This window comes from Bos indicus x Bos taurus, chromosome 22 (genome assembly GCF_003369695.1).
Source record: "Bos indicus x Bos taurus breed Angus x Brahman F1 hybrid chromosome 22, Bos_hybrid_MaternalHap_v2.0, whole genome shotgun sequence".
Taxonomy (NCBI): Eukaryota; Metazoa; Chordata; class Mammalia; order Artiodactyla; family Bovidae; genus Bos; species Bos indicus x Bos taurus.
The window spans coordinates 37,549,561-37,572,929 of NC_040097.1; the positions used below are offsets into that span (position 1 = coordinate 37,549,561).

At 42.5% G+C, this 23,369-nt stretch overlaps 1 protein-coding gene across 7 annotated transcripts in view; it reads left to right on the forward strand.

Moving 5' to 3' along the window:
* Window positions 1–23,018, forward strand: part of CNTN4 (contactin 4) — a 1,026,598-nt gene extending 1,003,580 nt beyond the window's left edge. For all 7 annotated transcript variants that reach the window (XM_027522789.1, XM_027522788.1, XM_027522787.1 and 4 more), the window contains 8 exons: window positions 1,194–1,343; window positions 3,477–3,547; window positions 4,589–4,823; window positions 7,336–7,448; window positions 8,010–8,196; window positions 8,629–8,741; window positions 17,265–17,433; window positions 20,367–23,018. In XM_027522789.1, coding sequence (XP_027378590.1) covers window positions 1,194–1,343; window positions 3,477–3,547; window positions 4,589–4,823; window positions 7,336–7,448; window positions 8,010–8,196; window positions 8,629–8,741; window positions 17,265–17,433; window positions 20,367–20,467 — 1,139 coding nt within the window. In that variant the 3' untranslated portion in view covers window positions 20,468–23,018. The remainder of the gene's footprint in view (window positions 1–1,193; window positions 1,344–3,476; window positions 3,548–4,588; window positions 4,824–7,335; window positions 7,449–8,009; window positions 8,197–8,628; window positions 8,742–17,264; window positions 17,434–20,366) is intronic.
* Window positions 23,019–23,369: the final 351 nt, after the last annotated feature.

The following is a 23,369-nucleotide window of genomic DNA, read 5'->3' on the forward strand; positions in this document are numbered from 1 at the left end:
TCAGCTTTGTCACAGGGACATCCCCTGGGCCCACTGGGAAATCTTTATGGTAATCAGTTCAAAACCCAAAAGGTTGCCCAGAGAGTGTAGAAGCCAAGTCCAGGGCTCTGTGGCTTGCGGCTTCAGGCAGTGAGCCCCGTCCTCTGTGAAGGAGCCCTGCTGAATGAACACTGTCAAATGCTGCCTCTCTGATCCCGCTTTTTGTGTTCTTCATGGACTGTCCGTTTTACATTTGCAGCTTCTTTCTTTTGATATGCTAATACAATTCACTGACAGTAGTTGTATCGATCTATATCATTATTGCTCCGTTGTTGTTAAAGGTAGTGGCACCCCACTCTAGTACTTTTGCCTAGAAAATCCCATGGACGGAGGAGCCTGGTAGGCTGCAGTCCATGGGGTCGCTAGAGTCGGACACGACTAAGCGACTTCACTTTCACTTTTCACTTTCATGCATTGGAGAAGGAAATGGCAACCCACTCCAGTGTTCTTGCCTGGAGAATCCCAGGGACGGGAAAGCCTGGTGGGCTGCCGTCTCTGGGGTCGCACAGAATCGGACACGACTGAAGTGACTTAGCAGTAGCAGCAGTTGTTATAATGGAGCTTGGGCCATGTGGTCAAAGATGCAAATCCACTGTGACCTTGGGTGAGTCATTTGACCTTTATGTGGTACCTTTTCCTCATCTATAAAAATGAAGAGAGTAAGTTCACCGTATTCCTAGGGTAGTTGTAAGAATTAAACAATGTGCCCAGTCCTATTCAGTAAAAACCACGAAACATGTGAGAGAGAACAAGAGTGATTACAGTCAGGTAGCCTTGGGCCTTAGAGACTGTCTTTGTGGTATCATCTGCTGGTGTGAGATTTGAGTTGATTGGTCTGGCGCGGAGTGATCTGGGATGACCGCCGTGCAAGGGCTGTTTGTGCAGCTGCCCTCAGACCTGCGGTGGTGCCCTGGATACAGTGACGGTGATGGTGGTGATGAACCAAGTTCCAATCTTCCTAACACAGAATTCTATGGAACATCCTCACCTTTTTTTTTAACCTTGTAATAACTAAAGTTTATGGCATATAATTTTGAATGCCTTTTAATCAGTATTTTATTACATACAACTTTGAATCACAGTCACCAATACTTTTTCTTAAAGTGGGACAAGTATTAAAATCAACGATTTCACTTTCTTTCGATGTCTTTCAGTCCCAGAACTCATTGATGGGAAGACATTCACAGCCACCGTGGTGGGTCTGAACCCCTGGGTCGAGTATGAATTCCGCACAGTTGCAGCCAACGTGATTGGGATTGGGGAGCCCAGCCGGCCCTCTGAGAAGCGGAGGACAGAAGAGGCCCGTGAGTAGCACCCCGAATACAGCAACTCCTGCTCCTTAGGGAGAGGCGTTTAATCACCCTGTTCTTCAGCCCTAAGGAGCTTCAATGTTAAACATCCTTCCCTACAATGACTGCAGTCATCAGAAATGAGGCCAGTAGATGCTCAGCTTATTAACCAGCAGGGAGTATCCTTTCTATTGTTGTTTTTATTTATTTATTTTTGTTGAAGTATATTTGATGTACAATATTATACAAGTTAGAGGTGTACAGTTTGGTGAGTCACAATTTTTAAAGGTTACACTCCATTTATACTTATTATTAACTATTGGCTATATTCCCTATGTTTTATGAGTATCCTTGTACCTTATTTTGTACCTAATGATTTGTACCCCATACTTCCCTACCCTTACAACATCCCTCCCCTACTCCTGTCCCCACTGGTAACCACTGGTTTGTTCTTTCTCTCTCTCTTTCTGTGAGTCCCAGCACTGAGTTTCAATCCAGAGTTATAGTCTCACTCTTCACTGGGTTCCCTGGTCCAGGGTGAGACACCTGTCTTAGTTCCCTCAAATGCCATGTCTTTCTTCCTTGGTTCCTTTGTCACCAAGACTTTCCTACCAGGATTATTATTGTTTTAAAGGCACAACCACAGTTCAAATGCTGTCAACTCACAGGAATCTCAAGTGACAAAGATTAAGTTCTTCAGAAATGTCCAGTCCGATTGTCCTTAGGGCATAAACCCTTCCCAAAAGCTAAGGTTGAGAAATGAAAGTGTTAGTCACGTCATGCCTGACTCTTTGCAACTCTGTGGACTGCAGCCCACCAGGTTCCTCTGGCCATGGGGTTTTCCAGGCAAGGATACTGGAGTGGGTTGCCATTTCCTTCCTGCTAATTCATGCAAGCCCGATCAACAGTTCAGTAGGAACTTCTGTATACACAGCTTGGGTGAACGCAGAGAGAGAAGAGTATGAATTCATCAGCATTCCTTGTCTTTGTCTCACATGGCGTGGAAGGCCTAGGTGTGGGTCTCTGTGAAGGTCCCAACCGTGATGAGACCAGTGTTTGTTGTTGTTATTGTTGTTCAGTCGCTCAGTCGTGTCTGACTCTTTGTGACCCCATGAACTGCCACACAGCAGTCTCCCCTGTCCTTCGCCATCTCCTGGAGGTTGCCCAAACTCATGTCCCTTGAGTCAGTGATGCTATCTGACCATCTCATCCTCAGAGTTTGTTGAAGAAAGAGCAAAGCCCCAGAGCAAATGGGGCCTCTGACCCTACTCTTGGACACAAATCCATCTAGATCTGTTTCACTGTCTTTATCCAAGGGGACATACCCAGGCACCACATCTCTACCCCAGCCAGACATTTTCAGATTCTGTCTGGAGCTGTTCACTTACATGATGATAAGCCAATAATCCCCATGCTTCCTCCCCTACTGTGAAATCATAATTTAATTAATTCCTCTCAGCAGTCCTGAGGACAAAGCTAGCCAAATTTCCCCTCTTTTACAGAGAAAACTGGGGATCAAAGAGTTTAAGCACAGTGAGCCAGAGGTCAACCTCTGTCCACCACTTCCTTCAACACCCAGCTCACAACTCACGTTGCTCTGAGAAGCCATTAGCCCAGCCCTGCTCTGAGCAGCCGCGCTGCCGAAGGCTGCCGCGCGCCTCCGTTCTGTCTGTGCGGCTCTGTTGTTGGCTGTCGACATCGCTCTGTAATCATCCTGCGTGTGCTCCTGCCCCCTCGACTAGACTGTAAACTCTGCCTGGGCAGAGTGTGTATCGTCTCTCCTTCGTGTATTGCCACGTGGTTAATAAATGCCTACCCAAGCATTAGAACCAGAACCTCGGTCCTTTTCTCATCCCCCTGAACCTCGGCCTCTAAGGGTGGAGCTGAACCATTGTTCAGTCTTGTCCGATAATAGATGTGCCTTGCTGAATGGGAAATAGGTCTCTATGGAATAGCGATTTCCTTGGTATATTTCATTTCTGTGAACTGATGCTTTAGACCCCTTGATCATACCATTTCTGACCTCAGAAAACAAAGCCATGCACATCTGAGTATTTGTTAGAGCGGGTCACCTCAGCCCGACACCATCGTGGCCCTCCTGGCCTGGCCTTGGTCACCTGACATGACTTGTTTTTGTCTCCTCAACAGTCCCCGAAGTCACCCCAGCTAACGTCAGTGGTGGTGGAGGCAGCAAATCTGAACTGGTTATAACCTGGGAGGTAAATGAATCATGAAACAACAGCAACACACATTAGTCCAGGCTATCTTATCATTTTATTCTGTGTTAAACACATCTAGGAAGTTTCCTCCTCTGTTTTTAACAACTAAAATCCATTTGAGTGCAGACACTCCCTTTCACAATGTTAATGGTCAGCAGGAAGAGATGATGTTTGCCCATCGATTATGGAGTTAAGTTTTAATGCAGTTCATCACAGAAAAAAACAATCATGAAAGGGAAGACAACACAAGAAAAAAGTGTATGTAATATTATACATAAAAGAAGTCTGGCTTAGAGAAAACCAGTTTTTTTCTTTTTTTCCTGAATACTTCAAGGCCAATTGTGCACATTAGACTCCGTGTGCTAACACAATTTCCTGGGGTTGACTTTGCTGCTGGAGCCCTCTTGTGTAAGGTTATTTTTTAAAAAACGTAGAGGTTTATTAGTCACTCATTTATTGAAAATTGATTTTGAGAGAGGAAGTCAGAGTCTCAGCAAAAGTTCTAAATGTTTCTGAAGGATTCTAGACAACAAGCCCGGAAGTTCAAATCTGTCATTTAACCAAAGCCCCAGCAGTGAGATAAACCACTCACCCTTTCCCGGTCAGCACTTCTGAGCTGAAAGGGAAGATTTGGGCTGAGCAAGATGATCCTCACTTCTTTGATGAGAGCTGCTTCATTGAGTATCTGTGTGACGCTGGAGGAAGAATCATGTTGGATGGTACATGTTGGAAATGTTGGGTTTTAGATCAACTGTCCAGTGTCTCCCACCGTCATTTCCAACAATTTCAGAGTCGGTCTCCCACATCAGGAAGCCAGGCTTTCCACTGCAGGTTTACGGTGACTTTTTTAAACTCCTGCTGCAGTCCCCTCTGAATATCGAAGCTAGACTGATGGCAAGTCCCAAACTGAAGACTCTCCACAAAACCCACGATGAGATAGGATGGAGGCAAGATGGGGGTGTGGGTGGTGGTGGAATAAGACAATGTGGCATTTGAATCAAGCTACTGCAGTCTCTGAAGACCACCTCCCTTCTTTCACAGACGGTCCCTGAGGAGTTACAGAACGGCAGAGGCTTTGGTTACGTGGTGGCCTTCCGACCCTACGGCAAAATGATCTGGATGCTGACGGTGCTGGCCTCCGCTGACGCCTCCAGATACGTGTTCAGGAATGAGAGCGTGCGTCCCTTCTCTCCTTTTGAGGTTAAAGTGGGTGTCTTCAACAATAAAGGAGAGGGCCCTTTCAGTCCCACCACGGTGGTATATTCTGCAGAAGAAGGTATGATGCTTCTTCAGTTTTAAGATTGATTTTATTCATTTGTTTATTTATTTATGGCTGCTCTGGTCTTCGTCATTACATGTGGTCTTTCTAGGTTCAGAGAACAGGGGCTACTCTCTAGCTGTGGTGTGCGGGCTTCTCACTGCAGGTGTGTGGGCTTCTCCTCTTGCTGAGCATGGGCTCTAGGGTGCAAAGGCTTCAGTAGTTGCTGCTCCTAGGCTCAGTAATTGTGGCTGGTGGGCTCCAGAGCACAAACTCAGTAGTTGTGGTGCTCTGGCTAAGTTACCCCCCGACACACCCCACATGTAGGATCTTCCTGGACCAGGGATCAAACCAGTGTCCCCCTGTATTGTAAGGTGGATTCCTAACCACTGGACCACAAGGGAAGCCCTAGATGTTGATTTCAGGATGTGCCGTCAATTTAGCACTACCCATAAATTGAAGGCATATCCTGACTTGAGAAAAGTGTAGTATGAAAAATACATTTCATTGTCTTCCACCAATCTCTTAGAAAGATAGCAACTCCATGATATATAGAAACAAATGGATATCCACTATTAATTCCATTGCTAAGGACCAGAATCACAAGCACTATAGAAGATCTTCCATTTGTATGTAATATTACTTTCAACAGAATTATATTTTGTAGCTTTAGGTGAACACCAAAATATAATTTGCATTTCCTCTTACCACTTTTCATATGTCATAGTATACTCAAAAATTATTCTGTTATTAAGTAGAGAGTCACGAAGCAATGTGATTGTTCTCATTGTCACCCATGGTGTTAGCACGTTGAGGGGTTCTCATTTATTTGTACTGCCTCAGTGCTAGCATTGCTCTTAGAATGCCTTGCATAATGGTCTTCATTTCCATCGGCGTTCGCCTTCATTGTTTCAAAGCTGATATTCGGAATGAGACCATATTAAAACAGTTGCAAGTTGAGTCATTGATTTGGAGTAAGTGAAGATGCAGTCCGTTCTGTACAGAAAGAGAAGGCAGCCCCTTAGACTCAGCAGTTCTCCATGATCTCACCCTCACCTCTCTTTTCTGCTTCATTTCCCTGCACGATCCATGCTCCAACCATAGCCAGAGGATTTGCAGTTATCCAAAGAACCTTGAGTCCCTAGCATATGCTTCACCTTCTTTTAATGTTCTCCGCCTTGCCCACTTTGTGATTTCACAGTTATCTTTCAAAATTCAACTTGAACAACTAAGGCCTCCTCTCATTTCCTGAGGCCAGCTGACTGAGTTGCTTCTCTTTGTCCTTGTACCGTAACATTCCTCTGTTATAATTCTCATCTCAATGTATTATAAATTTTGAGTTACAGTTTTATATTCTCACTAAGGTGTATTTCCTGAGGGCCAGATATTTATTTTTTCACCTTTGTGTCACCAGTGTCTGAACATGTATGCCACACAGACCCCTAATAAATACTGAGTGAATTAACACGCAGATAGAATAATACATTATTATAAATAGACACAACCTTAGTGGCCTCCACCTCCAGCATGTGCTGGAACATAATGTGGATTTCAGAAGGAGCACACAAGTTACTGTTAATGGTTCTAGGTGAACCTTTAAAAATATCTGATAGTTATATATTGGTTTGAATTGCATCCGAAAATTTACAGCCATCAAATCAAAACCAGAATTTCATGAAGTTACAGCTCCCAATATGCCTAAGCTTTTCCTTAAGAAAGACCACTGACAGGAAAACCTTCACATAAAAATGGTACATAGCTCTGGCAGAAATCTGGCAAAAAGAACTGAAATGTGGGGGACAGACTTGGTCTAGACTCTCCTTTGCAACTAAGGATGCTAAGGCCCAGAAAGCATAAACGCCTTGTCCAAGACATACAGCTGGCGGTGCAGAACTCAACTGTCACCCAGCCCTCCTGTAACTTAGTCAAGTCAGTTCATTCTCCTGTTTTCTGTCTCTCTCATTTTCATAACAGCGAGTGGAACTCTCACCTATGACAAATGCTAATTAAGAAGGATGTATATTAAATAAATTGCTGGCTAGGAGAACTTGGCTCTTAAACTTCAGTTTCCTGGTTTATTTCCCTTCCAGTTCGGTTCAGTTTAGTTCAGTCGCTCAGTTGTATCTGACTCTTTGCGACCCCATGAATCGCAGCACACCAGGCCTCCCTGTCCATCACCAACTCCCGGAGTTCACTCAGACTCACGTCCATCGAGTCAGTGATGCCACCAGCCATCTCATCCTCTGTCATCCCCTTCTCCTCCTGCCCCCAATCCCTCCCAGCGTCAGAGTCTTTTTCACTTAACCCTAAATTCAGAAGCCAAAGACTTTGAACAGCTCTCTTCAGCACCGTCTCCATCACCACCCCCTCCCAGCCATTAATCCTGGGTCCTCTGTGAAGTGAATGTTTGGGTCATGATCAGTAAAGATTAGTCTACAATAATGGGTTCTTTGCATCTATGATGCCAGTATCCAGAACCTTATTTGAATATAGCTGATAGAGTTGTAAATTTTTCCACACTCATCTGCAGAACCCACCAAACCACCAGCCAGCATCTTTGCCAGAAGTCTTTCTGCAACAGACATTGAAGTTTTCTGGGCCTCCCCTATGGAGAAGAATAGAGGTCGGATACAAGGGTATGAGGTAAGCAAGAGATGGGTGCCTTGGTTCTGGGTAAGGGTCTGTACCCCTCAGTGAGATCTTTCCACACACACACAGATGGAAAAAAGACCTCGAGTTCCATGTAGAGACATTTGTTTTAGAAGACAGTGGCTTCTAGAGGAGCACGGATGAAGGCACTGAGCATTCTGCTGTGAGCTTCCTCCTTTCTGAATTACAGAGACCTCTGTCCAAACACATGCAGGTCTGAGAATATATAAGGTGGTTGGCAAGTTGAGCTTTGATTTCTGATACACCCAGGATCACTTGGCCTCAAAAAGAGGTGGGGGTCAGGGAGGGAGAAATAGCAACAGTGGTTGTAGCAATTTCCCATCTCACTCTGAAGCTCAGAACAAAGAGGGGGCCTTTTTTTTATTGCCAGTTATTTCTCAGTGCACACAAAGGTCTTGGTTCTGAAGGCTCTGCTTATGACTTGCTATATAGAAAATTAACACTGTCATAAGAATCTTGTATGAAAAAAAAAAATCACATTGGAGGTATCCCCAATAGGTATGACATCCAAGGTCTTCTTTTGTGTTATCTCAGGTTAAATATTGGAGACATGATGACAAAGAAGAGAATGCTCGAAAAATACGAACAATAGGAAATCAGACGTCAACAAAAATCACCAACTTAAAAGGCAGTGCCCTGTATCATTTAGCTGTCAAGGCATATAATTCTGCTGGGACAGGCCCCGCCAGTGCAACAGTCAACGTGACAACCAGAAAGCCACGTAAGAATATTCTTGCTCAGAAATATTTCAGGGATTCATCAAACATATTCCAAGTTCATTGCCCATCCCTACCTCCCAGTGATCATTTGCATACTAATTGGTATCATTATGGAGATTCAGATTTACCTTAGCATTTTAACTGAACCTTCCCGAATACCATGCAAAATTCATTGCTCTGGAGGACAGAAAGATAAATGTTTTCTCCTCACTGGGAAGGGCTACTTCTTTTAGCTATAAATGTTAGGCGACCAACTGAATCTTTTTCCATTTGCAGCGCTGTATCTCGTCAGATTTTAGTGACCTTGAAGACACATATTAGTGCAATAGCCCGTTAAATTGCCTCCACTCTCGAATTCTAGGAAGGAGATATTCCTCAGAATCCATTGAGACTTAATAATCTGTGACTTCGTATATCTTAATTTTTTTTTATAGCGCCAAGTCAACCCCCCGGAAACATCATATGGAATTCATCGGACTCCAAAATTATCCTCAATTGGGATCAAGTGAAGGCCCTGGATAATGAGTCAGAAGTAAAAGGATACAAAGTGGGTAATTTCTTTTTTTGCTAAGGCACCTATACTCTTGCTGTTAATGGGGGCACGCTGTTCTCGTGAATCTGTCCTCACTTTCGCAGATGATGCTCTCACAGACTCATTTCTGCATCTCTGCCCCAAAGTGGTTTGGTCTGAGTTTTATAAATGGTCCCTGACAACTGACCAGGATTGAGAGAATCGCCTAAACTTCAGTCTCAGGCAGAGTCAATCGGAAGCGGTTAAAGACCCTGTGTTTGGGTCTATAAAAAAATCATGAAGATCCACATTTTTAATATCTCCAAAGTCAGTTTTGTTTTGTTCTTGTCTTGATCACATTTTTAATCAACAGTAGTAACTTCTCAGTGTTAGTAATGGTTAATTATTTTTGGTCATGTCCCTTTTGTTATGGAGATATTGTTGATGTTGTTTAGTCACCAAGTCATGTCCAACTCTTTGCGACCCTCTGGACTGTAGCTCCCCAGGTTCCTCTGTCTATGGGATTTCCCAGGAAGAATACTGGAGTGGGTTGCCATTTCCTTCTCCAGGGGATCTTCCTGACCCAGGGATTGAACCCTGCTTGGTGGGTGGATTCTTTACCACTGAGCCACCAGGGAAGCCCATATACATGCATGTGTATATGGATTCGGATGTACACATATACACAAGAATTTTTTAGGAAATTCATTTACCTGATCCTATAAATGTTGGCCTGACTTTAATAAACTAGAAAAGGAAATTGATTGTAGCTGTGGTGCCGCAGTCATTAAAATTAAAAGGCATTTTAAGTATCCTGTTTTGTTTCACTTTTAAAGAACATTTGAGGCAACACAGGCTGAACAGAACTAGTCGGCAGGATGCATCAAGCCTGCATGCTGCTATTTTGTGGCATTTTCGTCCGGAGCTGTGGCGAGCAGCACACTGACAGTGCTGTCAGGAACTCGTTGTGAAGCCAGGGCTGGGAGTTGACACAGTTAGCCTTGAGTGGTGTGATTAGAGGATTCGGAAAGCTTCCCTCCTATGGACCGTTTTCCTTTGTCCATGCGCCACGGTGATTTATATTCTGCAGCAGGGAAATAGTCCCTAAGAACTGATCTACAACCTTCCACTGGATCCCTTTTTAAAAGTAAACTTTCTAGAAGGGTCTGACAGACTAGAGCAAAAACAACCACGTCTTGATCCTCTAGTCACTATGTGACTTTAGGTAAATCACATAACCTCTCTGGGACTGCATTTCTCTTTTGCTAAAGGAGAAATCTGCCAGTGTCTTCATTTCCCCCAAGCCTTTACGGCTCTAGTCCTTCTTCTTGGGACTGCCCCCTTCTACATCTGCATCCTTAATCGGGTCTGAGATGAGAAGCCTTCCCTGGTGGCCAGAGCTCTCACAATTTGTCGGATTTTTAAAAGTACTTTCCATCCTCTTGGGTAACTGTAATTGGCTGATGACTTACTGTGAATCCTCAGACAGTGGGCCTCATGAGCACGTAGCCTGAATGGTCCCCGGCTGAATTTCTCCAGCCGAGGATGCGTTCTCCACAGTGGTGTGAGAAGGGAGCCCTCATCTCCTGAACTCCTAAATCATTAGTCTCTTAGTGTGAAATAATTGGAAAGAGTTCATCCGACTAGTTTTATCCAACTTGAGAGAGGCATGGGGTTTAGGAGGCTGGAAGATGAAAGAGAAAGGACTGAAACGAAGCAAAGAAAGAAGGCAAGAGTGAAGACGGTTCTCACAGTTCTCTGACCCACGCTGACACTGCCGGGACTTTGAACACGGCATGAAAGAGATGCAGATGTGATTGGCCTGAATTAATTTAACTAAACCAAAGGAAAGAAGGAAAAAAGTACAGGTGACAGAAAGTCTTCCTCCTGGCTTCCAGTGTCAGCTAGTAGAACAGGAGAGAGAAAACACAATAAAAATCCCAAAGCTTTAGCACTCCCTGAGGAGGGGCATGAGTTCCATGAGAGAAGCTTTTACTAGCTTTTAAACCGCATGTTGAAACCGGTGCTGAAATAAAATTGAACGACAGGGAGCTGCCTAAAGAATTTCAGGGAACCAAGCAAAATGTTAGCTGGGCAGGAAATCCCGGAGATCATCCAGCCAAAGCCCTTCATTTTACAAATGCAAAAACCGAAGGCTGTTGAGTAAAAGGACTTGGAGTGCCATCAGCTTCCACAGGGCAGAGATGTATACACAAGCTGAAGTCTGCTTCAGTGAACCGAGTCTAAAAGATTATAGGCATTTTTAGAAGAAGAATTGAAAAATGAGTATCATTTAGTTGCTACTTCTTTGTCTTCCAGCCCTGTCTCCGAAACTTATATGAACTTGTCTTATTAGCACTTTTCCAAGAGGCCCTTCATATATATATATATATATATATTTTTTTTTTTTTTTTTAATTCAACAGAAACTTTTACAGACATCTAGAAGGGTCCCCGTGCAGCACAGAATCAGGCAGGTGTGCGGGAATCAAGCAGCACAAGGCTGGCAAGGAAGTGTTCACCTCCCAGAAAAGAACTGGGGCTTTCCACAGTATTTGGGGAAATTTTTACTCCTGTAGAACTAGAAGAAAACATTGGAACAAATTACAGCCGGATAGCATGGAACCTTTGCAGATGTGAGCAGCAGATCAGATAATATAAACTATTTTTTTTTTTTGGTAGAACAACCCAGTATGTATTTATTTCATATATTCATCACAAGAGTTCAACCACAGACTTAATTTAAAATAAAAAAAGGAAACAAAAAAGACATTACAATTTAAGATACAGAGACCTATCCTGAAATTGAGGAATGGACAATCTCAGGAAATAATAAAAAGATAGCACAAGGAGAACCATGGATTTAGGCCTTCATGTTGATTCATTGTGCTTTGTAGAGCCAAATTGTATCTATGGAATATCTAGTGGCACCCGAGGGTGGGAATCTCATGCCTTAGGGAGCATCACTAATAGGTGGGTATGAGGTTTGAAATGCTTCAGGTGCTGGCGGTGAAGGAGTAACAAGGTGGAAAAGGGCCTTTCTGACTTCTTCTTGACTTCCCATTCGATTCATTTCCTTCCCTTCTCTTTAGAGCTGGGACTGGAGGAACCAGACTCCCTATGCATCCTCATTTAGATCCCAAGGGATCTCAGCATACCTGGTTATAGATATTGAAATGCTACACGCACAGTGTCAGCTTTCAGGATATATAGTTCTATAAAAATTATACATTGGTGCATATCTGTGTGTATCTGTGTTTTTCTACCTAAATTGTCTAGGTCTGTGGGTTTTCTGCTTGGGTAAACAGTCCACAAAAGAAGTCGACTTTAGGAAGTTTAAGGCCCCAAGTACTCTTTCAGCACAAATTGTCGAGCTACTTTATGACACTTAAACTAAAAAGAGAGTGTGTCTGGTTTCAGTATCACAAAGTAAACAGAGCCAGGCAGGTTATGTAAATGGATTAAGGTGGCTTAATTCTTTCAATAAAATATCGTCAATAAATGTGCCAGATCAGATCAGTCGCTCAGTCATGTCCGACTCTTTGCGACCCCATGAATCGCAGCACACCAGGCCTCCCTGTCCATCACCAACTCCCGGAGTTCACTCAGACTCATGTCCATTGAGTCAGTGATGCCACCAGCCATCTCATCCTCTGTCGTCCCCTTCTCCTCCTGTCCCCAATCCCTCCCAGCATCAGAGTCTTTTCCAATGAGACAACGTGCCAAGAACTGGTCTAATTCTTTCTAACTTTGTAATAACCCATGAAGCAGGTGCAGTTATTAGCCTCAGTTTTATGGATAAATAACTCATGGCACAGAGTTTAGTAACTTGCCTTATTCCTATAGCTCGTATTTTTTTCACTAATTTATTGAGACATGATTGACATATAATATTGTGTAAATATTGTGTAAAATTGTGTTGATTTGATACATTTATATATTGTGATATGATCAGCACCATAGCATTTGCTAAGGCCTCCATCCCATCACTTAATTACCATTTCTTGTTTGTGGTGAGAACATTGAGATCTACTCTCTTAGCAACACCCAAGTACATGATACAGTGTTATTAACACAGTATATTGAAGACCTGAACTCGGAATACAGGCAGTATGGATCCAGAGTCCCGCCTTTTAGCCCCTCAGTTATTTGCCTGCCTGCTAAGTCACTTCAGTCGTGTCTGACTCTGTGCGACCCCATAGACGGCAGCCCACCAGGCTCCTCCATCCCTGGGATTCTCCAGGCAAGAACGCTGGAGTGGGTTGCCATTTCCTTCTCCAATGCCATGAAAGTGAAAAGTCAAAGTGAAGTCGCTCAGTCGTGTCCGACTCTTAGCGACCCCATGGACTGCAGCCCACCAGGCTCCTCCATCCATGGGATTTTCCAGGCAAGAGTACTGGAGTGGGGTGCTATTGCCTTCTCCGATTTGCCTGCCAGAAGTAAACAAATAGATCAATAAAGTACTACCAAGAGAAATAACTCAGAGTGAGGGGAATAGACAGTGGATAGATAGGAAAGATGTTATTTTAAATAAAGCCCAGGGAAAGCCTTTATCAAGAGGTGACATTTCAATTGAGCCATGAAAAAAGGAGGGAGTGAGATAAGCAGCTCTCTGAGAGTGTTCCAATAATAGTGACCAGGATGTGCAAAGGTCCTGAGGTAGACGCATAGCATCATGACATAATAGGGCGTGCTGGAGACCATGGTACCTATAGACTTTGTGATGGTCCAGAAAATGTAGTAACTTCTAAGGTCCAACCAGTTGTTTCCAGACAGGAATGTAGACCAATGAGGCCATATCTTCCAGGTTTTAGTAGAACCCCAAATTTTATTATGTATAGTTTCTTGGTTTTTAAATGGTGACATCTAACTTTAAAAAAAAGTAAACCCACCGAGAGCCAAATAGTTAAAATGTGCAAGCCAAATGTGACCTATGGGCCATGAGCTTTCTGCTCTCTAACCCCCTTTGTTTTGTGTTCATGGAAACAGAGACCAGAAAATGAAAGCTGTTTGCCCACAGTGGTGGCCAAGCTGGTCTCAGTTAAGAATATAGGCTGTGAACCCACCCTGCCTGTGTCCTCCACTTACTGGCTGTAAGACCTTGGGCACATTGCTGAACATCTCTAGGCCTCAGACTCCTCATCTTTAAAATCAGAATAGGGACTTCCATGATGATCCAGGAGTTAAGCTCCACACTTCCAGTGCAGGGGGAGCAGGTTCAATATCTGGTCAGGTAACTAAGATCCTAAGATCCTACATGCAGAGTGGCCAAAAAAGAAAATCAGAATACTAATAGTGCCTATCTCAAGGTATATGATGTTGAAACTCATGATTAGCATTCAATAATGTTTCATTCTATTTTCATTATTCCCACGAACTTACTCTTTCTCTTTGTCTTCCACCATGGATTATAGGAAATGTAAGCACTGCCTTTAAGTCAATCAGGTGAACTAAGCTTGGGCTAAGGTCAATCAGCAGAACTAAAGCTGAAATAAGCTTCATTGTGGTGTAAATAAAGGTTTTACAGGCCTTTATTTAGCTTCCACCACAGCCCCCAGGGCTTCCCCAGTGGCTCAGTGGTAAAGGATCCGCCTGCAATGCAGAAGCCACAGGAGACACAGGTTTGATCCCTGGGTTCGGAAGATCCCCTGGAGGAAGGCAACCCACTCCAGTATTCTTGCCTGGAGAATCCCCAAAGACAGAGGAGCCTGGTGGGCTACTGTCCATGGGGTTGCAAAGAGTTGGACATGAATGAAGCAACTTAGCACAGATGCACGCAGCTCAGCCCCCAACGTTACACGACTAGTAAGCAGTGCTGATAAAAGGGCTGTTTTTTCCTGTAAGTGTTTCTTTTGGATTTATATTTGAAACTAGCTGAATCCTCTGTGCTCTGGCAAGGACCAGAGGTAAATCAAAGAAGCAATTTATTCCTCAAAGCCAGATGTGCCCTTGCATCCCATCAGCCAGCCCATGTTCCTGAAGGGCTGTGATGAGATGCTCTGACAGTCCTGGATGCGTCTCAGGATTTATTTGAGCCTGATCATTAGTGAGTGGATGCTGAGTTTGATACAACTGATACTCCTGAGAAGGAAGAGGGACGCTTATGAATCTTTCCACCCTAAGGAAATTGTGTTTTCCACCTTGTATTAGAGAGACATAAATAAAGGTGATGAAATGCCAGGAAACAAATGGGATCTAAACCATTTTAAGGGAATTTGATGCATTTCTCTTGTGTTTGGGTTTTCTTGCAATAGTAGAGTGACCCTATGTCTTTGACCTCAGCAAATTAGAATTCATGGTGGGTTTCAGGGGGCTTTCCAGGTGGCTCAGACGTAAAGAATCCACCTGTCAAGCAGGTGACCCAGGTTTGATCCCTGGGTTGGGAAGATCCCATGGAAAAGGAAATGGCAGCCCACTTCAGTATTCTTGCTTGGTAAAGCCCATGGACAGAGGAGCCTGGTAGGCTACAGTCCACATGTTCGCAAGAGTTGGACAGGACTTAGCGACTAAACAGTGGCAGCAGTGGGTCTTAGGGAAAGATGAGCTAGTCTTATTGTTCTCTAAGTGTGGCCCCCGGACTAGAGGCAATGGTATTACCTGAGGACTTGTTAGAAATGCAGATTTTTCAAGTCCCAACTAAGACCTATGAAATCACAAACTCAAGTGGAGCCCAGTGATAGATGCTTTAAGAGGCCCTCCAGTCAACTCTGATACAAGCTTAGGTTTGAGAACCCTGATGTCATTCATGACTCCCTGAATGAACATCTGAAGATCTTTTTAAAAACATACCATGGCCTGGACCCTTCTTCTCTGGAGTCTGACATGGGAGGTCTGGGGTGTGGCTGGAGCAGAATTCCTCAGCCTTCTCGCAGATGCCACTTCAAGGTGGATGACTCTCCGTTGTGGGGACTGCCCTCTGTATTATACGAGGACCCAGGCACTCACAACACTAGCAACAGCCATTGTGATAACCAAAAATGTCTGCAGACATTTGCCAAATGCCCCCTCCGGGCACAAAATTGCTCCTCCACTCCCCCCACCCTAGTTGAGAACCAGTGGCCTATAGCAGGGTTCCCGCACCTCATTTTCTAATGCCTGATGATCTGAAGTGGAGCTGATGTAACAATAATAGAAATAAAGTGCACAGTAAATATAATACACTTGAATCATCCTGAAACTACCCTCCCTCTACCCCTAATTTGTGAAAAACTGTCTTCCATGAAACCAGTCCTGGTGCCAAAAATATTGGAGATCACTGGACTAGAGTATTGGTATTTTTCCAGGTTCCCTAAGTGCTTCTAACATAGAACCAGGACCTGGAACCATTCATGTCACCCAGCCTTATTTTTTTTTTTTAATATCAAGAGAAATGATGAGTTATAGTGGTTGAAGAGCATGGGCTTAGAAACCCTCATCTTGTCACTCACCAGCTCTGCAATATCCCTGGGCCTCAGTGTCCTCCTCTGTGGACACAAATAATAGCGCCTGTCTTGTCAGATGCTGTCACCATTAAGCATAGCTGTGCCAGTAGAGTGTCTGGCTCAGAGTAAACAGAAAACATTTGTGGGACAGTTCTCATCACAATTGTTATATCCAGAAAGGCAGGTACACCTCTCTGGGCCTTTATCTTTAGTTGCTAATAGGGATTGTTGATGACCAAGGTAGGCAATGCCATGTGGTGAGTGTATTTTCCAAGGAGCTAGTTAGCCATCTCATCCTGTAAACTACCAGCCTAGACTCTGGCCCAGCAGAAGCCAAAGTGGTAAACAAAGATGTGTGAGTGACTCTGTAGGAGCTACAGACATTTCAAGAGTGACAGTAATTGTCCTATAACATCCTCCCTTTTCTATGTAGCTTTAAAAGGGTTCCCAGTGGGAGGGAAAAAAGGGGGATTTCTGCCCTTGCCTTTTAGAGATGCTCTTCCTGTGCTGAAATGTCCTCTTTCCAAAGGATTGATAATGATAGTTTATCATGCCTGATTTTTGCTTCTAACCTTTGCCAAGTTATCTTTGTATCTCTTGTTTCCTTTAAGACTTCATAGATACCAGTCTTACATGCTTTCTTTGAGTCCTTTATTTTATTGAATCCTGTGCAATCTTGAAGACTTCCCAGGAAAGTCAGTATTATTGTCCCCATTTTACAGATGAGGGCATTGAGGCTCAGAGCGGGAAAGTAAGTGGACCGAGGTCACACAGCAGCCAAATCTATTCTGATGCCAAAGACGCTTCTATGTAACTGAGCTCTGTATAGCCACCTATTCAGGTGTTTTAACTGAGCCTCCAGAGGTTATGTGAGGTCACACAGCATGCTATTAGGCTCGTGCCAGCCCTGCTACCATGCCACGTGAGCCCGTCTGTCAACTCTTTCCTCGTGATGAAATAAATGGCGGCTGCAGACATGCCCCTTGCTGTAAATGAGCCTTCCAAATGCATGTGGGCAGCCTGACAACTGCAGCATCCCCACATTTCACTGGTGCCCAGAGGTGGAAACAAGAGAATGCCGCATCCTGGGGGGCCTTTGTGAGGACAGCAGGTGACACCTGTTCTTCCCATATTGGCAGGTCCTGTACAGATGGAGCAGACAAAGCAGCACATCTGTCATTGAAACAAACAAAACATCGGTGGAGCTTTCTTTGCCTTTTGACGAAGATTATATAATAGAAATTAAGCCATTCAGTGATGGAGGAGATGGCAGCAGCAGTGAACAGATTCGAATTCCAAAGATATCAAGTAAGAATGCCTGTCTCTCTTTTTTTTTCCCCTCCCTTCTCCCTGTCTGCCTTATTGCTTAAGCCTCCCAGTGAGCCAGAGCTCAGATGAAATTAAACATGAAAAAAAAAAAGACGTGATAAAAATGGACAATAACATCCTCCTTCCTTAGACAACTGATATTTGCTGATCACAGATAGTTTTGTGCAAAAGACAGTCTGACTTGTCTTGGCTTACATAATAAGGATTTAATCACTTGACAATCAATAATCAGGTTAAAGCGGCCACAGATCAGTCACCCAGGATCTTCCATATGACCCAGGTGGTTTACAGCTACAGTAACCCCCACGTTATAGCTTAGAAAGTTAAAAGTGTGACCTAGGAGGAAAAAGCAAAAATGAGTTCTTTAAATTGCTCTAGAAGCCTGTCTCTAGTGATACAATATAATTTAATGTCTTTGGCTGAAAATATTTTGAGCTTGAAACTGTTTATTTTGAACGTGTGTATGTAACACATGTACATAAGCACACATGTCTACATATAGTCAAGAATATCTTTGTTTTCAAAACTGTTGAAGTGTGTGTTCTTTTTTTAGGCAAATAAATTCAATCTATTTTTCAAATACTGTGTTTGCAACTATCTCAACAGCATATTATTTTTTGTTGTGTGATTTTATTTGAATTTTTTTTTTAAGGCAAAATAGGAAAATCCATAGAGGCAGATCGGTGACTGAAAGTGACTGGCCAGTGGTGTTCATTGTGGTTTAAGGGGTACTGGGTTTCCATTTCAGATGATGAAAAGGTTCTGGAACTAGACGTGGTCCTGGCTGCCCAACATTGGACTGAACTTAAGGCCACTGAAGTTGTACACCTTAAAATAGTTAAAGTGGTAACCTTTACATTAAGTGTGTCTTACCACAATAATAAAACAAAGAAGATTGCCATTAGGTATCTAAGTGTAGATTTTCATTGGCTTTTGGATTTACTAGTCAAGAGGTAAGGGGTTCAGTGAAGGCTGGAGATAGGAACTTTCAAGTCATTGATGGAGATAGGAGATTTTAAATCATGGACAATCCTTGCTACAGAGTCCTGAGCATCAGTCCCTTTGTTCAGTATCCGTTTTATTATTCGTTGGATGAGGAAAGGGTCTAGTATCCTTGCTGTATCCAGTTACAGTAAAGTATCCACTCCACCAGTTTTAACTGCATCTATCAAATTTGGATGCCTCAAATCAGAAAAGAAAATGTTCACTGGTTACTTCCCCCTTCTGAATAAGCACTTGTTACTGCTAGTGAATAGAACAGGACTTCTGGTGGGAAACGTAGGCTGCACCAAGAACACGCTCCAGATTCAGGAGTAATTTGTCATCTTCCAGATGAGGTTTATATTTACTACACCTCTTTTGCATGCAAATAGTAACACATTTTTTTCTTTGCAAACACTGGGGAGAATTGGTTTCTACATCTCAGAAGAGGCTCTAACTTCTGTTGAAAGGAACCAAATTTATGGTGAGATGTGGAAGTAATCTCCAGGCCACAAAAAACACAAGATTGGAGTTTGTTTTGGGGTTAATTTATCTCACTTCTTAAAATCTGACTTCATACTTGCTTATCATTTCAAGAACTGTTTTTTTAAGATTGATACTTCTTGATTTAATTCATTACAAAAACATATTTGAAGCAATTTTATTGTTATAATGATTAGATGATAAGGCTGTAGCCATGAATAAAACATGGTCTCTTTCTCAAGAGATTTTCCATTTTGATGGTTAGAGATCTTACAATCTTGATAAAACTCAAATGACGGTTGGTAACTTCTTACTGTGAAAACAATATAAGACATATAAGGAAAAGTTTTTAAAAAATTATTTTGTTGGGAAAAAATAGGTATATTTAGATATATATGTGTTGGAATCCCAATTCAGGTCTTTACTAAGTGGATAATCTTAGACTTATCTTCCTTTTCTGGGCCCCAGTTTCCTTATCTGTTAAATTGTGTAATAACCATACCAGAGGTTCTCAGGGTTTTTGTAGGAATTGTCACATGGCTCTGTGCCCAGCACAAAGCTTGAATTCGAAAGAGAACATCAATGTTTATTTTGCTGCATCATTGATATCCTAGTATTTATCTGTAGTGTTTGCAGTTATTTTGAAGTTTCTTCTGATGTTAGATGTGGACACCCTCCCTTAACAAATGCTTAAATAGAGGTCCAGAGATGTCTACCACCTGCTCCCAAGTTCATAGCTAGGGCGTCATAGAACAGAGACTAAAACAGTCAACAAGAGTTGGTCTTGATACAAGTGAGCTTACTTAGAAAACAGAAAGAGACTCACAGACTTAGAGAACAAATTTATGGTTGCCTGTATACACGGCTGTATTTAAAATAGATAACCAGCAAGGTCTACTGTCTAGCACAGGGATCAATGTTATGTGGCAGCCTGGATGGGAGGGGAGTTTGGGGGAGGATGGACATATCTGTATGTATGGCTGAGTCCCTTCATCGTTCACTGGAAACTATCACAGTATTGTTAATTGGCTTGGGCTTAGTCGCTTCGGTTGTGTCCGGCTCTTTGTGAGTCCATAGACTGTAGCCCGCCAGGCTCCTCTATCCGTGGGATTCTCCAGGCAAGAATACTAGAGTGGGTTGCCATGCCCTCCTCCAGGGGATCTTCCCAACCCAGGGATCGGACCCATGTCTCTTACATCGGCAGGTGACTTCTTGGCCACTAGTGCCACCTGGAAAGCCCATAATTGGCTATACCCCAATATAAAAGAAAAAGTTTAAAATTGGCTATACCCCAAAAAGAAAAAGGCTAAAAATAAAAAAAGAGAGAGAGAGAGAGATGGTCATTTCCAATAGACTTGAGACAGTTCTTCCATTTCCAAGAGCCCTATGTCCTGCCTCCCTTTGTTGCCAGGGTGAGTGGATACTGAGTGAATGTCTTCTCTCTGCAGATGCCTATGCAAGAGGAGCCGGGCCGTCCACTTCAAATGCATGCACGCTGTCGGCCATCAGTACCATCATGATCTCCCTCACAGCAAGGTCCAGTTTATGACAACAGTTCTCCGAAGGACTTTCTCTTTATAATATAAGCAACATTTAGCTAGTTGTTTTGAAGACGCCCAGTACTAAGTAATATTGTTGTTCAAGTACATCTTATTACTGGAAAAAAAAATGTTTTTTGCTTCTTTAGGAATGGCATTCTACAGTACTTCCTCAAAGCAAATCTAGCTTTGTCTGAAGTTTCTTTGGAAACTCTGCAATGCACTGAAGACATCTGTAATATGATGTTACCAAAGCAGTTTACATATGTCCTTATATGCATATTTTTTATTATATATTTAGTGTTTTATAGGATTTTTTAAAGTTAACATGAAATGTAGATATTAATTTTTTTCCTCTGCTGTAAAATGCTATGGGCAACACAATCATGTGATTATTATTTGAAAGTATTTCCTTTAAAGACAGAGTTGGAAACTCACCCTGGTCAATACATCGCAGACTCCTTGTATGGTTCTACAGGGGTCTGGAGGCAGCGCAGCTGAAGGATTAGTCTGTAACTCAAGGCCGCTGTAGGAATGACTCACGGGATGTCTGATGCACTGAATCAAGTCGTTTAGCCATTGTACAATATGTTTTCCAGCCCTGTTGTGAATTTTGTTGTTCCACACAACTTGAGATGATTTCAGGAATGGCCGCAATCTCAAAACCTAAACTAACTGCCCGAGAGGTACCTTGAGCAGTACTCCCACCCCTGAATTTAGCATCGTACGGTAAGACTTTCTTTTCCCTCGACTAAGTTAGCCTTGTCTTTGTAGTAGCATTATCTTAGCCATGACACTGGAAGTTACATATCCTGTAGTAACATAGACCAAAAGTTACTATAGTCAACCACGTCTTTCAAAGGATAAAGAATAATTTTACTATCTTTAAATGTATCTGTTTTGAATGTACATTTAACAAAGAAAAGAGTAATTCTCTGTCAATGGATTCATAACTTCTTTACGAAATCTCTTATAGATAATATGTGTATCTCTTTAATGATAGAGCCCTTCTTTTAAATCAGAATTATGTAAGGAGTCTGGCAGATTTCTCCTATTTCAGCAAATAGTTGCCACAAAGAATTTTTTTCATGACTCTATAAGAGATCTTTAGTACAACTGTATGGTATCTCGATGATTCTCCTGTTTTGCAGTAGGTAGCCTTGTTGCTTTATAAGCTTTATCTTCTACGTCTTAAAATCACACATTGGAAAATGACAATATCAACAAAACCGTATTCTTATGAAAAGAACTATTTGTTATAACGGGGGAGGTTTTGTAAGTTGACACTAGTGGAACAGTGCAAATAAAATGCAATGAAATTTTCTATAAAAATTTTCACTTGTAAACACTCTGCACCTTTTCTTCTTTCTCAGAGAGCTCAAATTTTGCCTGTAATTTGTCATTTTTGCTTACAAAGAGTATAAGTTAACTTTTCAACCTTCTAGCTATATTTATCCAATAAAGTCATAATCAGGATTCCACTTGTGTAAAAACTAGGGTGGTAACTGGGAAAAAATATATTGTCAGTATTTCAAACTGTGTTCCTTTCTTAGTTTGATATGGTTACTTCTATGTTGAAATAAGACAAAATTTAAAATCACACACACAAAAAAATCAACAAAATAATAAAATGAATGAAAAAAAAAAATAACACCCCAGCTAGTTCCCAACCCCAGTGTTAATGATATTTACCAGTGATCTAGCATATGTAATCTTTTTTTAAAGGTATTGTTAATAAATATTCTGTCATTTGTAAAGATACTTGTCTTTTGGGAGCATTTTTCCTGCCTGCCTGTCAGGGAATCTGTTCACTCACCCTTGTGCTAGTTATAATTTAAGATCCTAGAGGGACTCAAAAGTCTCTGGCCACGATCCCTACCTAGAAAACCCAGAGAAAACACCATTGCAGGTCCTCTTTGGAAGTAGAGAGGGTCAAAAATCCACAAATAAATCTCCTGAAGATCAAACGTGAGTAGATCCTCTGGATTAACTCAGTCTTTTCTACACTTAATCTAAGGATATCTGTTGTTTTAAGGTTTCTTCCAACCCCATTGCTAAAAGGATAAAATCTAAACCTGAGGCCCTTGTTAATCTGATAACAACTTAAGTCCATACCCAGCCACACAGAGCCCTCACTGGCCCCCGAACACCACTTGCTTTTGGTCTCACCTCTGTGCCTTTTGGGCATCTGGCTGCCCCTTCTTGAAATACCCCCACTCTTCTTTAATCCCCGATCTTGACTGTTCTAGGGTAGCTCCAGCCCCAGCTTGTCTGTGAAGCCTTCCAACCCTCGCTGACCTCCTTCCTCTGAATGAGCTGCAAGCCCTGTCAATACCCCTCACTTAGTAATTTAATCAGGTACTACTTTTGGAAGTCTCTTGTACTGTTATCTTGCATTTTAACTCAACTCCTGTATTGTTAGTTAATTTTCCTTGTATGTATGCCTTGTCTTCCCAACTAGATTGTAAGCTCCTTGAGGGCAGGGACTTTGGTCTTATCTTCCATGTACTCTCCATAGTGCCTAGCACAGTGCCTTGCAATAAATAATCATTGATTAATTGATTGAAGGGGTCTTTGAAGTAGCATTTTGCATCAGTTGCCCGCCTGTGTGCCCCAGCAAACCAATCAGAGGAGACTGTCACTGTTTTGCAAGGTGGTGGAAAGTGTCAGAAGGCCTGGCTTCTGATTTGAAACCTTGGGAAAAGTCCTTGAATCTCTCAGCTTAATCATCTGATAAATAAGGCTCTGGATTAGCTGAGTCTGACCAAGCTCAAGGTATTTTTTTTAAAGTGCCCCATAGGCACCTTCACCCAAACGTGTCTTATTTGTTGGTTTTCATGGTTGTTGCAGGTTAGGCTCACTGCTTGCAAGCAACAGAAACAACTCTGGCTTACCTGAGCAAACATAAAGGAA